Source organism: Neoarius graeffei, chromosome 26 (genome assembly GCF_027579695.1).
Source record: "Neoarius graeffei isolate fNeoGra1 chromosome 26, fNeoGra1.pri, whole genome shotgun sequence".
In the NCBI taxonomy this organism is placed as follows: Eukaryota; Metazoa; Chordata; class Actinopteri; order Siluriformes; family Ariidae; genus Neoarius; species Neoarius graeffei.
Window position 1 is genome coordinate 43,081,549 of NC_083594.1, and position 18,369 is coordinate 43,099,917.

The following is an 18,369-nucleotide window of genomic DNA, read 5'->3' on the forward strand; positions in this document are numbered from 1 at the left end:
GGGACAGTGGTGATATCTGCCTGGAATAATGCGCGAATATTGCGATTATTGTTCTTGGATGTGACAGAGAAGCATACATGACTCACTGAGGACCAGAGATGGTAAACAAACCAGTTTTTCAGCCCCTCTTAGAAGAGTTAGGATACCAGAGGGAATGGCATCCATGGCAAACTCTTTTGGGGTAACAGGAATACCAAATGTTTGGAGGGACTCAGAATAATTTAGAAGCTTTCTATTATCATTGAGTAGTTGGGTTACTAGAATGATGTTATTGAACCAGGATTGAAAAAATAAGGATTTATTTTTATATTTAAGGTGCTGATTAGCATCTATGTGGGGAGAAGTTGTGTTTATAAATTAATGACCATGCCAAGAGCATTTGTTTACGGAAATTGGACAGGATTAGGGGAAGTGCAGTTTATAAGGTGCAATCATCCTCACTATCGTTTCGGACAGCACTACAAAATGGCGTCCTCAATACATAGTGCCCTATATAGTGAATAGGGAGCAGAGGTGGACAGTAACGAAGTAGATTTACTTGAGTACTGTACTTAAGTACACTTTTTGATTATCTGTACTTTACTTAAGTATTATTTTTTTGGACACTTCTGACTTTAACTTCACTACATTTGAAAGACAAATATCATACTTTTTACTCCACTACATTTCTATCAAGGTCCTCATTGCTCGTTACTATGAAGCGGCTTTGGAAGTGGATGTTTTTTCTTTTCTAAAACATGATTGGTTTTTTCGCAGGTGACACTCAGACAGCCGATCAGTAATCATTAGGGTCACGTCATGTCCATAGACTGGATAAAATCAAGTTCAATGCTTTCTCAGCAGCTTTACTTGAACACGATCAGTTGTTGGCAGAATGGAAGGAGGTGGTTCTTCTGGGGAATGCACACACTCATGGCCATACCTAGAACCCATGTTTCAGTTTTCTGAAAGGATTAAAGATTCATTTCATTTTAAATGTTTGCTTTGTTTGCCGAAAACGAACCACATCACGGCCTACAAAAACTCGCCATCCAACCTGCGGAAGCATATTGAGGTATATAAACATTTTATTCCAAGAGAAAGCTTGCAATGAAGTTGTTTGTGCTTTTAGAGCTAGCGATAACGTTGCGATAGCTATGCAGTCTGGTTAGTCAAATGACTTTCTATGGAGTTTCCTGCCAAGTTGCCATAGCTTTGTCCATGGCTAACATTAACACATAGCTAGTTAACTTGTACACTGTTAGTTAGCATGTAAAAACGGAGTTATGCTAACATGAATAACATTAACTTATCTGAAGTGCTTTCAGAAATATCTTTTAGCATAATCTTGCCAAATAAACAATGTAGAAATCTTTCTTTTCTAGTAGCATTTCGAGTGTGAAAAGGGTTTGCTAGCATGTCAGGTGGAGCGTCACTGACTAGCTAGCTTAACATTAAACCACCATGATGCACAGCATGCATTCATTTTGTAAATCCAGTAGGTTGCTTCAGAGGTATTAGGTTTTGTAAGCATTGTGGCAATAATACAACAATGCATTGAGAAAAAAAATGTACTTTTAATACTTAAGTATTTTAAAAGCAAGTACTTTAACTTAAGTAAAAATTTGACTGGACAACTTTCACTTGTATTGGAGTAACATTTGACCAGTGGGATCTGTACTTTGACTTAAGTAATGAAGTTGGCTACTTTGTCCAACTCTGATAGGGAGCGATTTCGGACACAGGGCAAGAAGAAGAAGAGCATCACAGCATGCACCAGCAGAAGAGTGGTGAGTGTATGTTACAGAGAAGGGCAGTAGAACAAAGTGACTCAGATATACTTCGATATCTCAAAGTAAGTTAGTTAGGTTTTTTAGGAAACAGCCTGACTCACATGCTGTACCACTTTGGGTACCTGCGCATGTTGGCGTGGAGGGAAACGAACAGGTGGACAAGCTTGCTAAGCAATCACTAAATAATATAGATATAGAATTGCAAATCCCTATCAGTAAGGCAGAGGCTAAGATTTACATCAAGTCCTATGCAAAGTCAGTCTGGCAGGAGTATTGGGATGGCAGTGAAACAAGAAGACATCTATACTACATTGAAAAGCAGGTGAATAGTGGAAGGATAGGGGGCAGGAGTCGGAGAAAAGACATCATGATCACCTGTTTAAGAATTGGACAAACAGGACTTAACTATTCTCTTAACAAAATAGGCAAACACCCAACCGGAAATTGTGAATATTATAGCCATCCAGAATCAGTAGAGCATATAATGCTTCACTGTAAGAAATATGAACGCAAAAGAAATGACCTTTATAAATCTCTCAGAATGGTTAATCATCACAATTTCACTTTACCTGGTTTATTAGGGAGAGCATCAAGTTCAAAGTGTTTATTGTCATACGCATAGTAAGGACATGTCCTCTTATGCAATGAAATTCTTAGTTTGCTGTCCACCATGAATGCCAATTACAAATAAATAAATAGGCGGAAGAAGTAATACAAAGTAAAGGCAATATAGTGCAAAAATAAAAGCAAAGAAAAGCAAAAGCAACAAAAAAAACCCACCCAGTATAGTACATAATAAAGGTAAATATAGTTTAAAATAGGTAGTGTAATACAAAAATAAGGCAATGATCAGACATAGCAGCAGAAGGACAGTAATGTGCGAATGTGCAATCAATGTAACCAGATGTAAACAGTCAAACAGCAGCAGCAAAAAGGGCAGTAATGTGCAAACAAATGTAAACAGATGTAAACAGTCAAGGACAGTTTACAGGGAGGTAGTCCATGGTTATAGACTCTTGTCAGCTGTTCAGGTGTCTGATGGCGGTGGGAAAGAGTTATTTAGTCTGACAGTCTTACATTTCACACTTCTGTACCTATGGCCTGAGGGTAGAAGTGTGAACAGTCCGTGCTGGGGGTGCGTGAGGTCTTTGAGGGTGGAGGCAGCTCTCCTGTGGACTCTGCAGTGGTAGATGCTCTGCAGAGAGGGTAGTGGAGTTCTGGTGATCCTCTCAGCAGTCTTCACCACCCTCTGCAGGCGTTTGCGGTCCATAGCTGTTGCGCTGCCGTACCACACAGTGATGCAGTTGGTCAGAATGCTCTCAATCACACAGCTATAGAAGTTGCTGAGGACCTTGGGCGACATACCAAACTTCCTCAGCCTCCTCAGAAAGTATAGTCGCTGTTGAGCCTTCCTAACCAGCTGTGTGGTGTTAAGTGTCCATGTGAGGTCCTCACTGATGTGAACACCCAGGTATTTGAAGCTGCTCACCGTCTCCACCTCAAGCTCCCGGATGAACAGTGGCTTCCTCATGTCCACTATCATCTCCTTCATCTTGTCCGTGTTGAGGGTGAGGTTGTTGTCCTCACACCATGACACCAGACTGGCTACCTCCCTCCTGTAGGCTGTTTCGTCACCTCCAGTGATGCGTCCTATCACTGTGATGTTGTCAGGATGATGTTGTCCTGATGTTGTAATTATACATGTGATCAAGTCAGATGTATAATTATGTTATCAAATTTCTGAAAGATTCAGAATTGGCTAAAAGAATATAAGAGGGTTTTTTCAATTATTATTATTATTATTATTTTTTTTTTTTCCTCCCTTCTCCTGTTCCACAATCCAGCCCAGTCGGTGGCGGTAACGCACCTTTAAGTTGGTTTGACAACCGCCATGAAACCTTAAAGAAGAAGAAGAAGAGGAATGCTGTACCAGGAGGTGGCAGTAGTGAGCAAAGCTATTGTTTGCCAACCGCCTTGAGGAGGAAGAAAAAGAAGAGGTAGAACACGCTATAGCAGGAGGTGGCAGTAATGAGTAAAGCTATTGTTTGCCAACCGCTTGGAGGAAGAAGAAGAGATAGAACACGCTGTACCAGGAGGTGGCAGTAATGAGCAAAGCTATTGTTTGCCAACAGCCTTGAGGAAGAAGAAGAAGAAGAAGAAGAAGAAGAAGAAGAAGAAGAAGAAGAACGCTGTACCAGGAGGTGGCAGTAACGAGCAAAGCTAACTTCCTTGAGGAAGAAGAAGAAGAAAAAGCAGAACACCACACTATATCAGGAGGTGGCAGTAATGAGCAAACCTATTGTTTGCCAACTGCCTTGAGGAAGAAGAAGAAGAACGCTGTACAAGGAGGTGGCAGTAATGAGCAAATCTATTGTTTGCGAACTGCTTAGAGGAAGAAGAGGTAGAATATGCTGTACCAGGAGATGGCAGTCATGAGAAAAGCTATTGTTTGCCAACTGCCTTGAGGAAGAAGAAGAAGAAGAAGAAGAAGAGGTAGAACACGCTGTATAAGGAGGTGGTAGTAATGAGCAAAGCCATTGTTTGCCAACCGCTTAGAGGAAGAAGAAGAAGAAGAGGTAGAATATGCTGTACCAGGAGGTGGCAGTAATGAACAAAGCTATTGTTTGCCAACCACTCTGAGGAAGAAGAAGAAGAGAGGTAGAACATGCTGTACGAGGAGGTGGCAGTAATGAGCAAAGCTATTGTTTGCCAACCGCTTAGGAAGAAGAAGAGAGGTAGAATATGTTGTACCAGGAGGTGGCAGTAATGAACAAAGCTATTATTTGCCAACCACTCTGAGGAAGATGAAGAGAGGTAGAACACGCTGTACCAGGAGGTGGCAGTCATGAGCAAAGCTACTGTTTGCCAACCGTCTTGAGGAAGAAGAAGAAGAGGTAGAACACGCTGTACCAGGAGGTGGCAGTAATGAGCAAAGCTATTGTTTGCCAACTGCCTTGAGGAAGAAGAAAAAAAAGATGCTGTACCAGGAGGTGGCAGTAATGAGCAAAGCTATCGTTTGCCAACCGCCTTGAGGAAGAAGAAGAGGTAGAATATGCTGTACCAGGAGGTGGCAGTAATGAGCAAAGCTATTGTTTGCCAACCGCTTTGAGGAAGAAGAAGAGATAGAACATGCTGTACCAGGAGGTGGCAGTAATGAGCAAAGCTAACTGCCTTGAGGAGGAAGAAGAAGAAGAAGCAGAACACACTGTACCAGGAGGTAGCAGTAATGAGCAAAGCTTTTTTTATTATGAAAAACACTCATTTATTGGGTAAAACTTTGTGATTTTATGTTGTAATATAAAATAATTCTGTTTATGTTTGAATTTAATAAAAAAAAAAAGATTGCAGACAGGAAACACTACCTCAGGCAGCCTTTGAGAGAAGTTACCTGAGATAGTGTTTGAGGTCAACCAATCAGAGCATGTGCCATAATTGAATTAAAGGTGCCCTTCCACCAAAAAAAAAACCTTTGTGATGCCATTTCCGTATTCACTTTTTTTTTTTATTAAACAAAGGAAAATGTACAAACTCTCAGGGAGGATATGGATTAAAATTACAGATTTGAGGATACATGTAAGAGAAAAAAAAAACCCAAACAAATAAGCTGCATGTAAATTACATTTTAAATTAGGCAATTAAATGAACACATAACGGAGCAGAGACACAAAAGGAAAAGGATTCATAAATTACAATAACAAATAACGAGCAATGTCTATACTTGTTTTTCTTGCAATTTTACAGTCTATTTTTTGAGAGACAAGAAAAAACATTTTAAAGTCATTAATAAATCCAGGGAAGGAGGGCCTACAGTTTCTCCATTTTGCACAGTGAATATGATATTTACCCCTTAATAAAATTATGTTAATAATGTCCGAGACAGAAGAGGGCAAATTATCCATGTAGAAAATAATATGATATAATTCAAAGGATGGAACATGAAGTTAAATATTTAGGATTAATGATATCTAAAAATTTAATTAGAAGAGAAGACACTAATATTTCTAAGCCTATATTAAATATGAAGAAATCACTCAGTCACTGATTAACCAGAGACCTCACTATTTTTGGCAGAATCACTTTAGCTAAAGCGGAAGGTATTTCCAAACTGATTTATCCTTGCCACTCCCTGTATATTTCCTCAGAAAATATTAAGAAAGCCAACACAGTTATTTTCCAGTTTTTATGGAGGAATAAAACTCGTTAAGGAGTATGACAAGGGTGGTATTAAAGCTCCAGAATTTGAATCTATGATCGGCACCTTTAGAATAAACTGGATAAAATCTTGTCTGTCACAGCCAAATTCAGTGTGGTTTCATATCCCAAGGTCTTTGTTTAAGAAAATGAGCAAAGCTATTGTTTGCCAACTGCCTTGAGGAAGAAGAACGCTGTACCAGGAGGTGGCAGTAATGAGCAAAGCTAACTGCCTTGAGGAAGAAGAAGCAGAAGAACACACTACACCAGGAGGTGGCAGTAATGAGTAAAGCTATTGTTTGCCAGCAGCCTTGAGGAAGAAGAAGCAGAAGAACACGCTGTACCAGGAGGTGGCAGTAATGAGCAAAGATATTGTTTGCAAACTGCTTTTTTTTTTTTTTTTATTGGAAAACCAAACATTATACAAAACACTGGAAGGGTGGGGTAGAGAAAGAAAAATACAGTCATTAATTAAGAAAAGAAAGAAAATTATAAGTTGCCATCAAAATAATTGTCCTTTCGGCTTTGCGGTTGTTCAGTCCTTCAAGAGAGTTCATATATGATTTGACCTCATTTTTAAACACAGCAAATGAGGGTTTCCTTCCCCCCCCCATTTACATCTATGAATATGATATTTACCCAAAATAATAAAAAGATTCAATATAAAATTATATGGTTCACAAAATGTTTTTCTTTCAAAGAAAAACAAAACATCTTTTTTACTAAAGGATACACTACAAGACCATACCTCACAACACAGACGCTCAACCTCGACCCAAAAAAACCTTGAGAAAAAACATTCATAAAATAAATGACAAATAGATTCAGACGTAGCACCACAGAAAACACATAAATCTGAAAGGTCTGTTTTAAATCTTTGCAATAGTGTGTTTGTGGGGTAAATTAAATGTAATATTTTAAAAGAAACTTCCTTGACTTTGTTATTAAGTATGTAATCACTTAAGCAAACCCAAATCTTATCCCAATCAATGTCCACAAAAAGGCCATTCCAGTAACTTTTACACCTTGGAGTAACAGGTGTCTGTATTATCTGTCTTAGCCACTTATTATTACATTTCCTATCTCTAATGTTTACACCATTAAGAAATATATTATTGTAAAAGTGTGGAGTAGACTGTTCACAAGGAGCTTGAGATAATATTCTCATAAAACCATTTGGAAGTGCATCAAATACAATACTGTATTCTCTGGGTTGTATTGGGATAGCAAATTTATTTAGAAACTGTATATGTAAGGAAAAAACCTTGGTTATTAATTAATTGAGAAATAAACAAAATGTTATTACAAACCCAGTTTTCAAAGAATATAGATTTCATTTTAAAAGTGACAAGGTTGTTATTCCATATTATCTGTTTGTGAGGTGAAAAGTTGTGTGTGTAAGTCAAAAGCCAACAGAGAAGGACTTGTTTATGAAAATTAGACAATTTGATGGGGAGCTTATTGACATGAAAGTTACAATGAAGAAGAAATTCTAGACCAACTTTTTGGAAGATTAAATTTGGAATAAGGTACCATATCTTGTTCTTGTTTTTTATATAATCTTTGATCCAATTTATTTTGAAAACTATATTGGAGGAGTGAAAATCTATTGTATTTAGTCCACCACGATCATAAGGGTTACTTAGTATTTGTCTATTAAGATAATGGGGTTTATTTTTACAGATAAAATTAAATAAAGATGAGTCTACTTCTTTAATAAATGATTTTGGAGTATCGAGAACTCTAGCAGGATAAACTAAACGAGACAAACCTTCTGTTTTAGAAAGTAGTATATGTCCTTTAATAGAAAGGTCTCTCATTAACCATAGATTAAACCTTTTTTTAATTTTAGGAATGAGAGGTTGAAAATTGCAATTAGCCCTTTCTGTCTGATCTTTGCAGATGTCAATACCCAAATAAGTGACCTTATCTGATACGGGAATAGCTTCAAACTCAGTGACAGGGTAATTGTCCTTTAAAGGGAAGAGAACACATTTTTTAATATTTAAATGCAGACCAGATATATTTGAAAATTCCTTGATACAATTAATTACTTTTTTAACCTGCATTTCATCCTTGAGAAAAATAGCCGTGTCATCAGCCAGTTGACAACATTTTATTTCTTTTCCAGATATATTAATACCTTGAAAGGAATTGTTAAATAAATGGAGGGTCAAAATTTCCATTACTAAGATAAATAAAAAAGGTGCTGCAGGGCAGGGGCGGTTCTAGCCATTTTGGGGCCCTAGGCGAAATACAGACATGGGGCCCTCAAAAGTCAGTCTTGAAACAAACACACACACACACACACACACACACACACAGAGAATAATGGTCATCCCTACTTGGCACATACTGTACCATATCTCCTTGCTGTAAATTCAGAAAAAAAAAAGATAGCAAACTGCCACTAACAATGTGCCCCAAATAAGCTCCACAGTGATACAGGTTTGAGATTACAGTAAATCCTCTAATACTGGCCTGTATTCCATTACTGGCCGGGAACTCTAATATTGGCCGGTCTCGCTGTCGGAGGAGGTAAATAATGGCCGGACTCTAATACAGGCCGGGGCTATAACCAACAATGTTTCTGAGATCATAGTGGCCTTACACAATCGTTCCGATCTGAAAGACAATTGTGATCAGTGGCACCGCCAGGCGTACGGCCGTACGCACTAGGCGTACCTTGGGGAGAGAGATATCTCATCTCATCTCATTATCTCTAGCCGCTTTATCCTTCTACAGGGTCGCAGGCAAGCTGGAGCCTATCCCAGCTGACTACGGGCGAAAGGCAGGGTACACCCTGGACAAGTCGCCAGGTCATCACAGGGCTGACACATAGACACAGACAACCATTCACACTCACATTCACACCTACGGTCAATTTAGAGTCACCAGTTAACCTAACCTGCATGTCTTTGGACTGTGGGGGAAACCGGAGCACCCGGAGGAAACCCACGCGGACACGGGGAGAACATGCAAACTCCACACAGAAAGGCCCTAGCCGGCCCCGGGGCTCGAACCCAGGACCTTCTTGCTGTGAGGCGACAGCGCTAACCACTACACCACCGTGCCGCCGGAGAGATATATATATTTTTTTAAATTATAATTGTTACCTGAATGCTTTGGCAATGCAACATAATTTGAGAAAGAGAGAGAGAGAGAGAGACAGACAGACACGTGTGTGTGCGGGCGCATGTGTGTGCTTCAGGAGTGGGCGGGGTGTGCGTGACCAAGAAAGCTCATTGGCCAATGCAGATATACTTTTCTTGCACCACTGAGATTCTCTCCAGTTTTGAGAAACGGAGACAGACAATCGTCAGTAGTCAGAGCTTGTGCGAGAATTTATTGAGAAGCGAGTCAAAAATGAGTAAACGAACCCTGAAACAAACGAGCTTGTTTCAGACTTTTACGAAAAAGTCCAAAAGCAGTGATCCAGGGGTGTCATCTGCTTGCCAGTCCTCTCCAGTATCAGCTAGTAACACGGCACCGGCAGCTTCCACTCCTCCGCAACCGAGCAGCAGTACGCTGCAGCTGGATGCGAGCTCAGTTCCTTTGAGGGAATTGCCTTCATCTACCTCTGAGTTTGAAACTAGCCATACATCCAGTGAATTTCATATAAGAACACCTACATCTCCCCATGTCCCTTACGATCAGAAGTAGATGGTTGCTCCACCTTGCTGACAAATGAGCCATCAGATAGCTTTACTAATGAGCCACGAGTCAGCCCGCTATCACTGACATCAGATTTATCAGACATAGGGAAACTTCAACCAGATGCCTTAAAATGTGCACCGGACTCTGTAAAGCTCAATGTCCTACAGAACCGCTTCAGACCAGACAGAGGGTGGGTGGCTCCTTCTACTCTGATTTTCGGTAAACTCAGAAAAATACCCGAGGAGTTTTTCAGCGAGTCTCTGTACCCCACGTTGCGCTACAGTGTGTCAGAGTCGTGCGTGCGGTAGTGCTGAGCAAGTTCACTAGATTCTAATCGAGGCTATAAAGAGTTTATTGTCGTGTGTAGTTCACATATGTTGTTCAAATATCAGCCTGTGTTCATGGAAGGCTATTGTTCAATTTCAAGTTAAAGTTCTATCGTTGTTTTGTGTATAAGCCTAAACTGCAGCACGCAAGCGGTTTTTTTTTTTTGGGGGGGGGGGGGGGGGGGGGGGATTACACCGCTAGTGCGTACCTTACAGTTCAACCCTGCAGGCGCCCCTGATTGTGATTACCGGTAGGTCTGGTGGTAACCAGGCAACCAAGCATCAACTTGACAAATAGACACAAAATCTCGTTTTTATTCATTCCACTGGTAGTCTGTTTTGCTCAAATAGAAATAGAGGCCTGCCTCTAATTCTGGCCTCCTTCCAATAATGGCCTGGACCAAGATGCACTTGAGTGAAATAAAGGCCCCGGCCTATATTAGAGGATTTACGGTACTCCAGCATTTGCCAAAATTCTGACAGTGTTTATTGCTCAGATCAAACCAGAAAGAGAGAGCGACAAGGCAAACAACAGAAGAAGAGACAGTAGAGAGAGAGAGAGAGAGAGACAATTTTAAGAGTCAATCTCCATATTTTAATAAAACAAGGATATCTGAAATCCAATTATTTTTACTCCACAGATACATATTCCCAGATATAAAATGATCATATCAGAAGTAGAACACAAATGGATATATATTACCAGATACACATTACCAGACCCTGCCAACACACCCATGTGGGTCCCACATGGGTTGAATGTGGGCTGCCCAGCTGGGCTAGTCGGTTTTGGCCAAGGGTTATGCGGTGGCCCCATGTGGGCAAGCCTAGTTGGGCTAAAAGTGGGTTTCATATGGGCCCTAGCTAAAACCTACTTGGGCAACCCAGGTTTCTCCCATCTGGGTCCCACACAGAGTTGTCCCATGCGGGCTCATTATGGGCTCATTATGGGTCCCTTATTTTACCCTTTCTGGTATTGTGTGGGCCTATTACAGTCAGCCCATAGTATACAAAATGATCTTACTGTTATCTACAACACAAATGGATATTACTCTATCGACACCTCTACATTTCAATGGGATAAGACTGATGCCAAGATAAATGTATGAGAGAGAGAGAGAGAGAGAGAGAGAGAGTTTGTGTGTGTGTGGGGTGGGGGGGGGGGGGCGTTTAGTGACAGGCAATACAGAGGTTGAGAGACAGATACAGAGGGATTGTGAGTTTGTAAAGGATGCAGCCAGTACATTATTGAAATGTCCTTAATCTTCAAAATTCCATTGTTCATGTATTCCATCACCATTCCATAATGGGGTGTGGGTGAGTGAGTGAGAGAGAGAGAGAGAGAGAGAGAGAGTTTGTGTGTGTGTGGGGGGGGGTAGAGAAAGAGAGAGGTATGAGTTTTTAAAGGTTGCAGCCAGTACATTACTGAAAAGTCCTTAATCTCCAAATGTCCATTGTTCATCATAATCATATGAGAAAGAAAGTCCTACTTGTTGCTGACTTCTCCAAAGTCTTCATAGAAAGGTGGTATGCAGAGGTATGGAACCCAAACTACACGAACACATTCCTCAACAGCGGAGGTTGAGGCTGTAGCAGACTCAGGCGATTTGAAAAATGTAGTTAGTTTCAGAAGTGCAGCTGCGTTATTTTTGCTTTGTGCCCTTTTTTTTTCGTTTAGCGCAAACACTCTCATAACTGCGCTTCATCTTGTTTACGGTTCCCACTGCTTTGGTTTGAATTTCCGTCGCGCACCTGTCAGCGTCATCAGATCATGGACTAGTCCAATGTAAAACAACCGGGGGGTGCTGGGACAAATGCTATATACAGTGGTGCTTGAAAGTTTGTGAACCCTTTAGAATTTTCTATATTTCTGCATAAATATGACCTAAAACATCATCAGATTTTCACACAAGTCCTAAAAGTAAACAAAGAGAACCCAGTTAAACAAATGAGACAAAAAATATTGTACTTGGTCATTTATTTATTGAAGAAAATGATCCAATATTGCATATCTGTGAGTGGCAAAAGTATGTGAACCTTTGCTTTCAGTATCTGGTGTGACCCCCTTGTGCAGCAATAACTGCAACTAAACGTTTCCGGTAACTGTTGATCAGTCCTGTACACCGGCTTGGAGGAATTTTAGCCCGTTCCTCCGTACAGAACAGCTTCAACTCTGGGATGTTGGTGGGTTTCCTCACATGAACTGCTTGCTTCAGGTCCTTCCACAACATTTCGATTGGATTAAGGTCAGGACTTTGACTTGGCCATTCCAAAACATTCACTTCATTCTTCTTTAACCATTCTTTGGTAGAACGACTTGTGTGCTTAGGGTCGTTGTCTTGCTGCATGACCCACCTTCTTTTGAGATCCAGTTCATGGACAGATGTCCTGACATTTTCCTTGAGAATTCGCTGGTATAATTCAGAATTCATTGTTCCATCAACGATGGCAAGCCGTCCTGGCCCAGATGCAGCAAAACAAGTCCAAACCGTGATACTACCACCACCATGTTTCACAGATGGGATAAGGTTCTTATGCTGGAATGCAGTGTTTTCCTTTCTCCAAACATAACACTTCTCATTTAAACCAAATATTCTATTTTGGTCTCATCCGTCCACAAAACATTTTTCCAATAGCCTTCTGGATTGTTCACGTGATCTTTAGCAAACTGCAGACGAGCAGCAATATTCTTTTTGGAGAGCAGTGTCTTTCTCCTTGCAACCCTGCCATGCACACCATTGTTGTTCAGTGTTCTCCTGATGGTGGACTCATGAACATTAACATTAGCCAATGTGAGAGAGGCCTTCAGTTGCTTAGAAGTTACCCTGGGGTCCTTTGTGACCTCACTGACTATTACACGCCTTGCTCTTGGAGTGATCTTTGTTGGTCGACCACTCCTGGGGAGGGTAACAATGGTCTTGAATTTCCTCCATTTGTACACAATCTGTCTGACTGTGGATTGGTGGAGTCCAAACTCTTTAGAGATGGTTTTGTAACCTTTTCCAGCCTGATGAGCATCAACAATGCTTTTTCTGAGGTCCTCAGAAATCTCCTTTGTTCGTGCCATGATACACTTCCACAACCATGTGTTGTGAAGATCTGACTTTGATAGATCCCTGTTCTTTAAATAAAACAGGGTGCCCACTCACACCTGATTGTCATCCCGTTGATTGAAAACACCTGACTCTAATTTCACCTTCAAATTAACTGCTAATCCTAGAGGTTCACATACTTTTGCCACTCACAGATATGTAATATTGGATCATTTTCCTCAATAAATAAGTGGCCAAGTATAATATTTTTGTCTCATTTGTTTAACTGGGTTCTCTTTATCTACTTTTAGGACTTGTGTGAAAATCTGTTGATGTTTTAGGTCATATTTATGCAGAAAAATAGAAAATTCTAAAGGGTTCACAAACTTTCAAGCACCACTGTACACATGAATTCGATATTCTGATGCTTTTTTGATGTGTTTTTCCATTTATATCGTTGACTACTTAATATCAGAAACAAATTAAGATTACATATATATTGTTTGGTGTTTACCGTGACGGGGCTGACTGTTAGGGGCCCCCAAATTTTGGGGGCCCTAGGCAACCGCCTTGGTTTGCCTAATGGTAAGTCCGCCCCTGCTGCAGGGTCACCTTGCTTTATGCCTCTTGATATGTTAAATCTGTGCGTGGTACCACCTGGGAGTTTCACTGAGCTATTACAATCACTATATAAGGTTTTAACAGCCTTCTTAAAGAAAGGACCAAACCCAAAAAAATCTAAGACATCAAATAATGTATTGTGTCTTACAGTATCAAAAGCTTTATATATATCAATGAATAAAATGAAACTGTTATCAGTCAAATACTCTCGATAATCAATTAAATCCAGGATTAATCTAATATTATTGCTAATATGTCTACCTTTCATAAACCCAGACTGGCATTCATCTATAATTGATGGAAGGCAAAGCTTAAGACGTTGTGCAAAAATATGTGCAAACAATTTTGCATCATTGTTAATTAAAGTGATTGGCCTCCAGTTTTCAATCAATAAGCAAGCTTTATTGGGTTTAGGTATCAAGGTAATTAAACCTTGGCACATAGATGTAGGGAGTTTCCCAATCTCTATAGCTTCTTTAAATACTAGCAACAAGAATTCGGCAATGTATTCTTGAAATACTTTAAAAAATTCACCTGTAAGACCATCATTACCAGGGGATTTATTGTTTTTAAGTCGATTAATACTTTTCTTAACTTCATCCAAAGATATATTCTGATCACATAGGTTTTTTTGAACCTGGTCTATTTGCCTCGCGTTGTTCCCTAAGGACGACAAGAAGGGGAATGCATTACAAGTCATGTCTGGCTCTGTATATCATTTACTGTAAAATTCTTCAACAAAGTGAGATATTTCTTGGGGATTTTCAGAAATGGAGTTATTGATCTTTAATTGGTGTATGTTGTTAATGCTAGCATTTCTCTTTTCTAAGTTATGAAAGTATTTTGTGTTCTTTTCACCTTGTTCCAGCCATTTGCGTCTGGAGCGGACAAAGGCACCTCGCGCCAAGTTCTCATATATATTGTCTAACTGCAGCTGTAGATCAGACAGTTTATCAACATCTATTTGACATTTAACGTCCTTTTCATATATGGCTATTATCTCCTTGAGAATTTTTTCCTGTTGACTTCTTTTTACCCTGGCCATTTCCTTCCCTCTCATAATTGCAATGTTTCGAACCTGGAATTTAGTATATTCCCAATATTTTCCAAAAATTTGTTCTTCCTTAGCCTTATTCCAATTTTCAATAAGAATATTTTTTACGGTTTCCTTAAACACAGGATCTTTTAAAAGAATATTGTTAAATTTCCACATATTAAACTTGTGTGTATTTTCTGAAGTAACCATTTGTAAAGATAGAGAGATAACCTTGTGATCTGACAGAATTGATGGATTAATTTCTGTTCCCGTCACCTTATCTATTAGCTCATTTGACACAAGCCAGAAATCAATCCTTGATTTTCTAGACATATCTTTGTTATTCCATGTGAATTGTGTTTGCAAAGGGTTTTTTGTTCTCCAAATATCGCAGCAATTTAAGTGCAAACATAAGTTTCTAAATTCACAATAAGATCCTCCTATGGGTCTTGGTGGGAAACAGTCTTTAAGGGGGTTACTAATAGAGTTCCAATCTCCTCCAAATATAAGTTTAGCATTAAGAAAGGCATTAGTTAGAGCCATAATTTGCTCTTCAAATTCTTCAAACAAATTCCTGTTTCTTACAGTACCATTGTAGCCATAAATGTTACCCAAAATAAAAAAGTCATTCATAAATTCTACAACAAGTATTAGCCATCTTCCAAAGTTGTCAGATATACTCTTACAGACTTTTCCTTTAAAAGAGCCTTTTAAAATTGCCACTCCAGCAGAATTGCCATCACCGTACGACATCCAGAGGTCATCCCCCCATTTGTTTTTCCAAAATTTGAAGTCTGAAAGTAAAGCATGTGTTTCTTGAAGGAAATAAAAATCAGCCTTTAGATTTTTGCAAAATAAGAAGATAGCCTTCCTCTTAATCAGATCACGAATACCCCTAACATTGAATGAATATAATGAAAGTGCCGTAATGAGCACAAAGATAGAACCAGTCAAAAAAATAGAAAAAAAAACTGACTTACTAGAACCAGTATAGATGAATTTCACCTTTGAAAAAACTGTTATGAACCATGAATTAAGTGGTAATTGAACTTGTCTGACTTAAAAAGTGTCAGTTTTACTGATATAAAACAAGTCATGAGCTATCAGTAACCAAAGTGTCATAATGGAAAAAATAATTAAGGCTACTATCCTAGAGTTAAGAGGTAATATTATTTTCTTTTGTCAACCTCAATAGTTTTTGGAATGTAATTTAAAGCAAGCACTGACTTCAAGTGCAGTAATCAGTTGTAAGAAAAGTAGCCTGTAAGATATAGAACAAAACTAAAGCAAATAGCAGACCTATTGAAGGCCTACTCGAAGCGAGAATCAAGCATATTTCATTCTCAAGCCCTGATTTCTTTGCCATCAATCATAGCATTTGCACCAACGTAGAAAGCTTTTTTTCCTTCTTTGCGAGCCCTTTCGACCTGTGGCCACAGCCAGTTGCGTGCCTCCTTATCCTTGGCAGTGAGGTCTTCTCCAAACTTGAGCGTATTATTTTTGAGGAAGTCGGAGCCCTTCGTGCATTTCCACACCAGGTCCCACGTAGATCTCAGCGTGAAACGAGTGATGACTGCACGTGTTTTTCCATCTTTCTTTTTGCCGATCCTGTGGGAAACGTCTACTCGAAACTGTAGATCCTCGCCGTTGCTGTCGCTCGGAACAATGGCTTTACAAATGTTCATAACACGATCCTTTACTACTTCTCCCTCAATTTCCTCAAGTCCATATAGTCTTAAGTTCCATCTACGATGGTAACGCTCCAATTCATTCACTTTTTCGTCTAGCTTTGTAAGTTTGCCCTCATGCTTCTCATTAGTTTGCTTCACTAGGGTCACATCGGCTTTAACCGTCTGAATCTCTCTTGCCAGAAATTCTGTAGAATCTTTCAGAGAATCAATCGAGTCAGCATTTTTCTTGATCAAATAGGCCAGAGAATCCGCATTTTCTTTCAATTTTTCCACTACCAACCTCACGATGTTGTCTTGCAGTTCGGATAGTGTAGGCTCCATCTTCCCCTTTTCATAGCAGGAGTGGAAGGAGCAGAATCGGGAAGAAGCACGAGTTCAGCTTGAGCATATGTATGTCCATTTATAACAGAAATATCCATTCCCTCTGTGTCTTGCATTAAGGAAGTGAAGGAGAGATTTTTTTTTGCCTTGCCTTGCTCTCTTGACCTCTTGTCTGTCATGGTAGATTAGCAATATAGCCTATATTATATAGGCTAAATGAATGAAAAAAATTGACGTCGTAGGCTACTGAAAGTTCAAACAAAATTTGTTCATAAAATCCAAAATATAGTAACAAGTAACAGTACTGTCAATTCGGTAAGTTCAGAAAAAGTAAAGTCAAAGTTAAGGTGAAGTATTCATCATCAACTGATTAAGCATGCGTTATTCCGACTGCCTCAGTCGCCATCTTTTTTCTTGTTTGCCAACTGCCTTGAGGAAGATATGGAAAAATAAACATCACTACATTAGAAATGGAGATTTGATAAAGGACTATGAGGAGGGTGGCATAAAAGCAATTGACTTTGAAATTATGAATGGAATGTTAAAGATCAAATGGATCCGTTCCTTCTTAAGAAATGATCATGAGATATGGTTCTCGTTGCCTTCTCTTGTTTTCAACAAAGTTGGTGGTATTGAGTTTCTATTAGTATGTGATTTTGAAATATCCAAACTGCCCATAAAACTTTCTCAATTTCACCAACAGGCTCTGTTATATTGGAAAATGATGTTCAAACATAATTTCAGCCCCCATAATGTGCCATTGTGGAATAATAGGGTGATATTGAGTCAGAGGAGGTCTATGTTTATGGAAGACTGGATGGCAAAACAAATTTGGTCTGTTATGCATATTTTGGATGGAAATGGAAACATACTTGAGCTAAATGATTTTAATGCTAAATATAGTATGAGTTGCTCCAGTGAGACCTATAGGAAAGTCACACAGAATATCCCAAGAGCTTTTATCCATTTGATTAAGAATAATATTTGGAACATACCAACTCCAAATTTACACAAAGTAAAGATAGATGATCTGGATTTAGTAAATGAAAAATGTAACAATAAATTTTTAAGGCAGTACTTAGTAAACACTTTATATCCAAGTATAACAAAAAGCTCACTCATTCTGAAAGATTATAACAATTCTGATATATTATCTATTTGAACAAGATACTTAAAATTCCCAATTTCCGCAAAATGTAAAGAAGTTCATTTTAAAACTATAAATAACATTTATCCCTCAAATGAATTTATAAAAAGAAGATTTAAATTTGATGTAGAAAACTGTTATATTTGTAAAACAGATATGGAAATGACAGAGCACCTGTTTTACAAATGTGAAATTGTCCAAAGTTTGTGGAAATCTCTCCATGATTTAATATCATCCAGCTCCAGAAATATTGACTCCTGGTCCTTTCAAAATATTCAAATGGGAGTAATCCTTAAAGATAAGAAAACTGAGTTTTTACACAAATGTCGATATGCCAAATCCCCCCTTCATGGCCTGCTCTTAAGAATGAACTGTCCTTGTTCCAAAAATGTCTGAAACATATAAACAATCCCCATGCAAATATACTGTACACATTCATAGCAGAAGTTAACCTTTCATAAACCCCTTGGTTTTTTTTTTTCATTTTACATATATTGTATATATGTATTTGATAAGTTTTCTTTTCAGATTATATTTTCAGAGGAGGTGTGATTTTATGTTGTAATATAAAATAA

The 18,369-nt window shown here is 38.9% G+C and overlaps 1 protein-coding gene across 9 annotated transcripts in view; it reads right to left on the reverse strand.

Annotated features, from left to right (window-relative positions):
* LOC132874239 (acidic mammalian chitinase-like) overlaps nt 1–11,814 on the reverse strand; it is a 173,922-nt gene extending 162,108 nt beyond the window's left edge. For all 9 annotated transcript variants that reach the window (XM_060910235.1, XM_060910230.1, XM_060910231.1 and 6 more), the window contains exon 1: nt 11,437–11,814. Coding sequence is in view for 7 of the 9 variants with exons in the window: in XM_060910230.1 (XP_060766213.1) it covers nt 11,437–11,464 (28 nt within the window). In the remaining 2 variants the exon portion in view is untranslated. The remainder of the gene's footprint in view (nt 1–11,436) is intronic.
* Nucleotides 11,815–18,369: the final 6,555 nt, after the last annotated feature.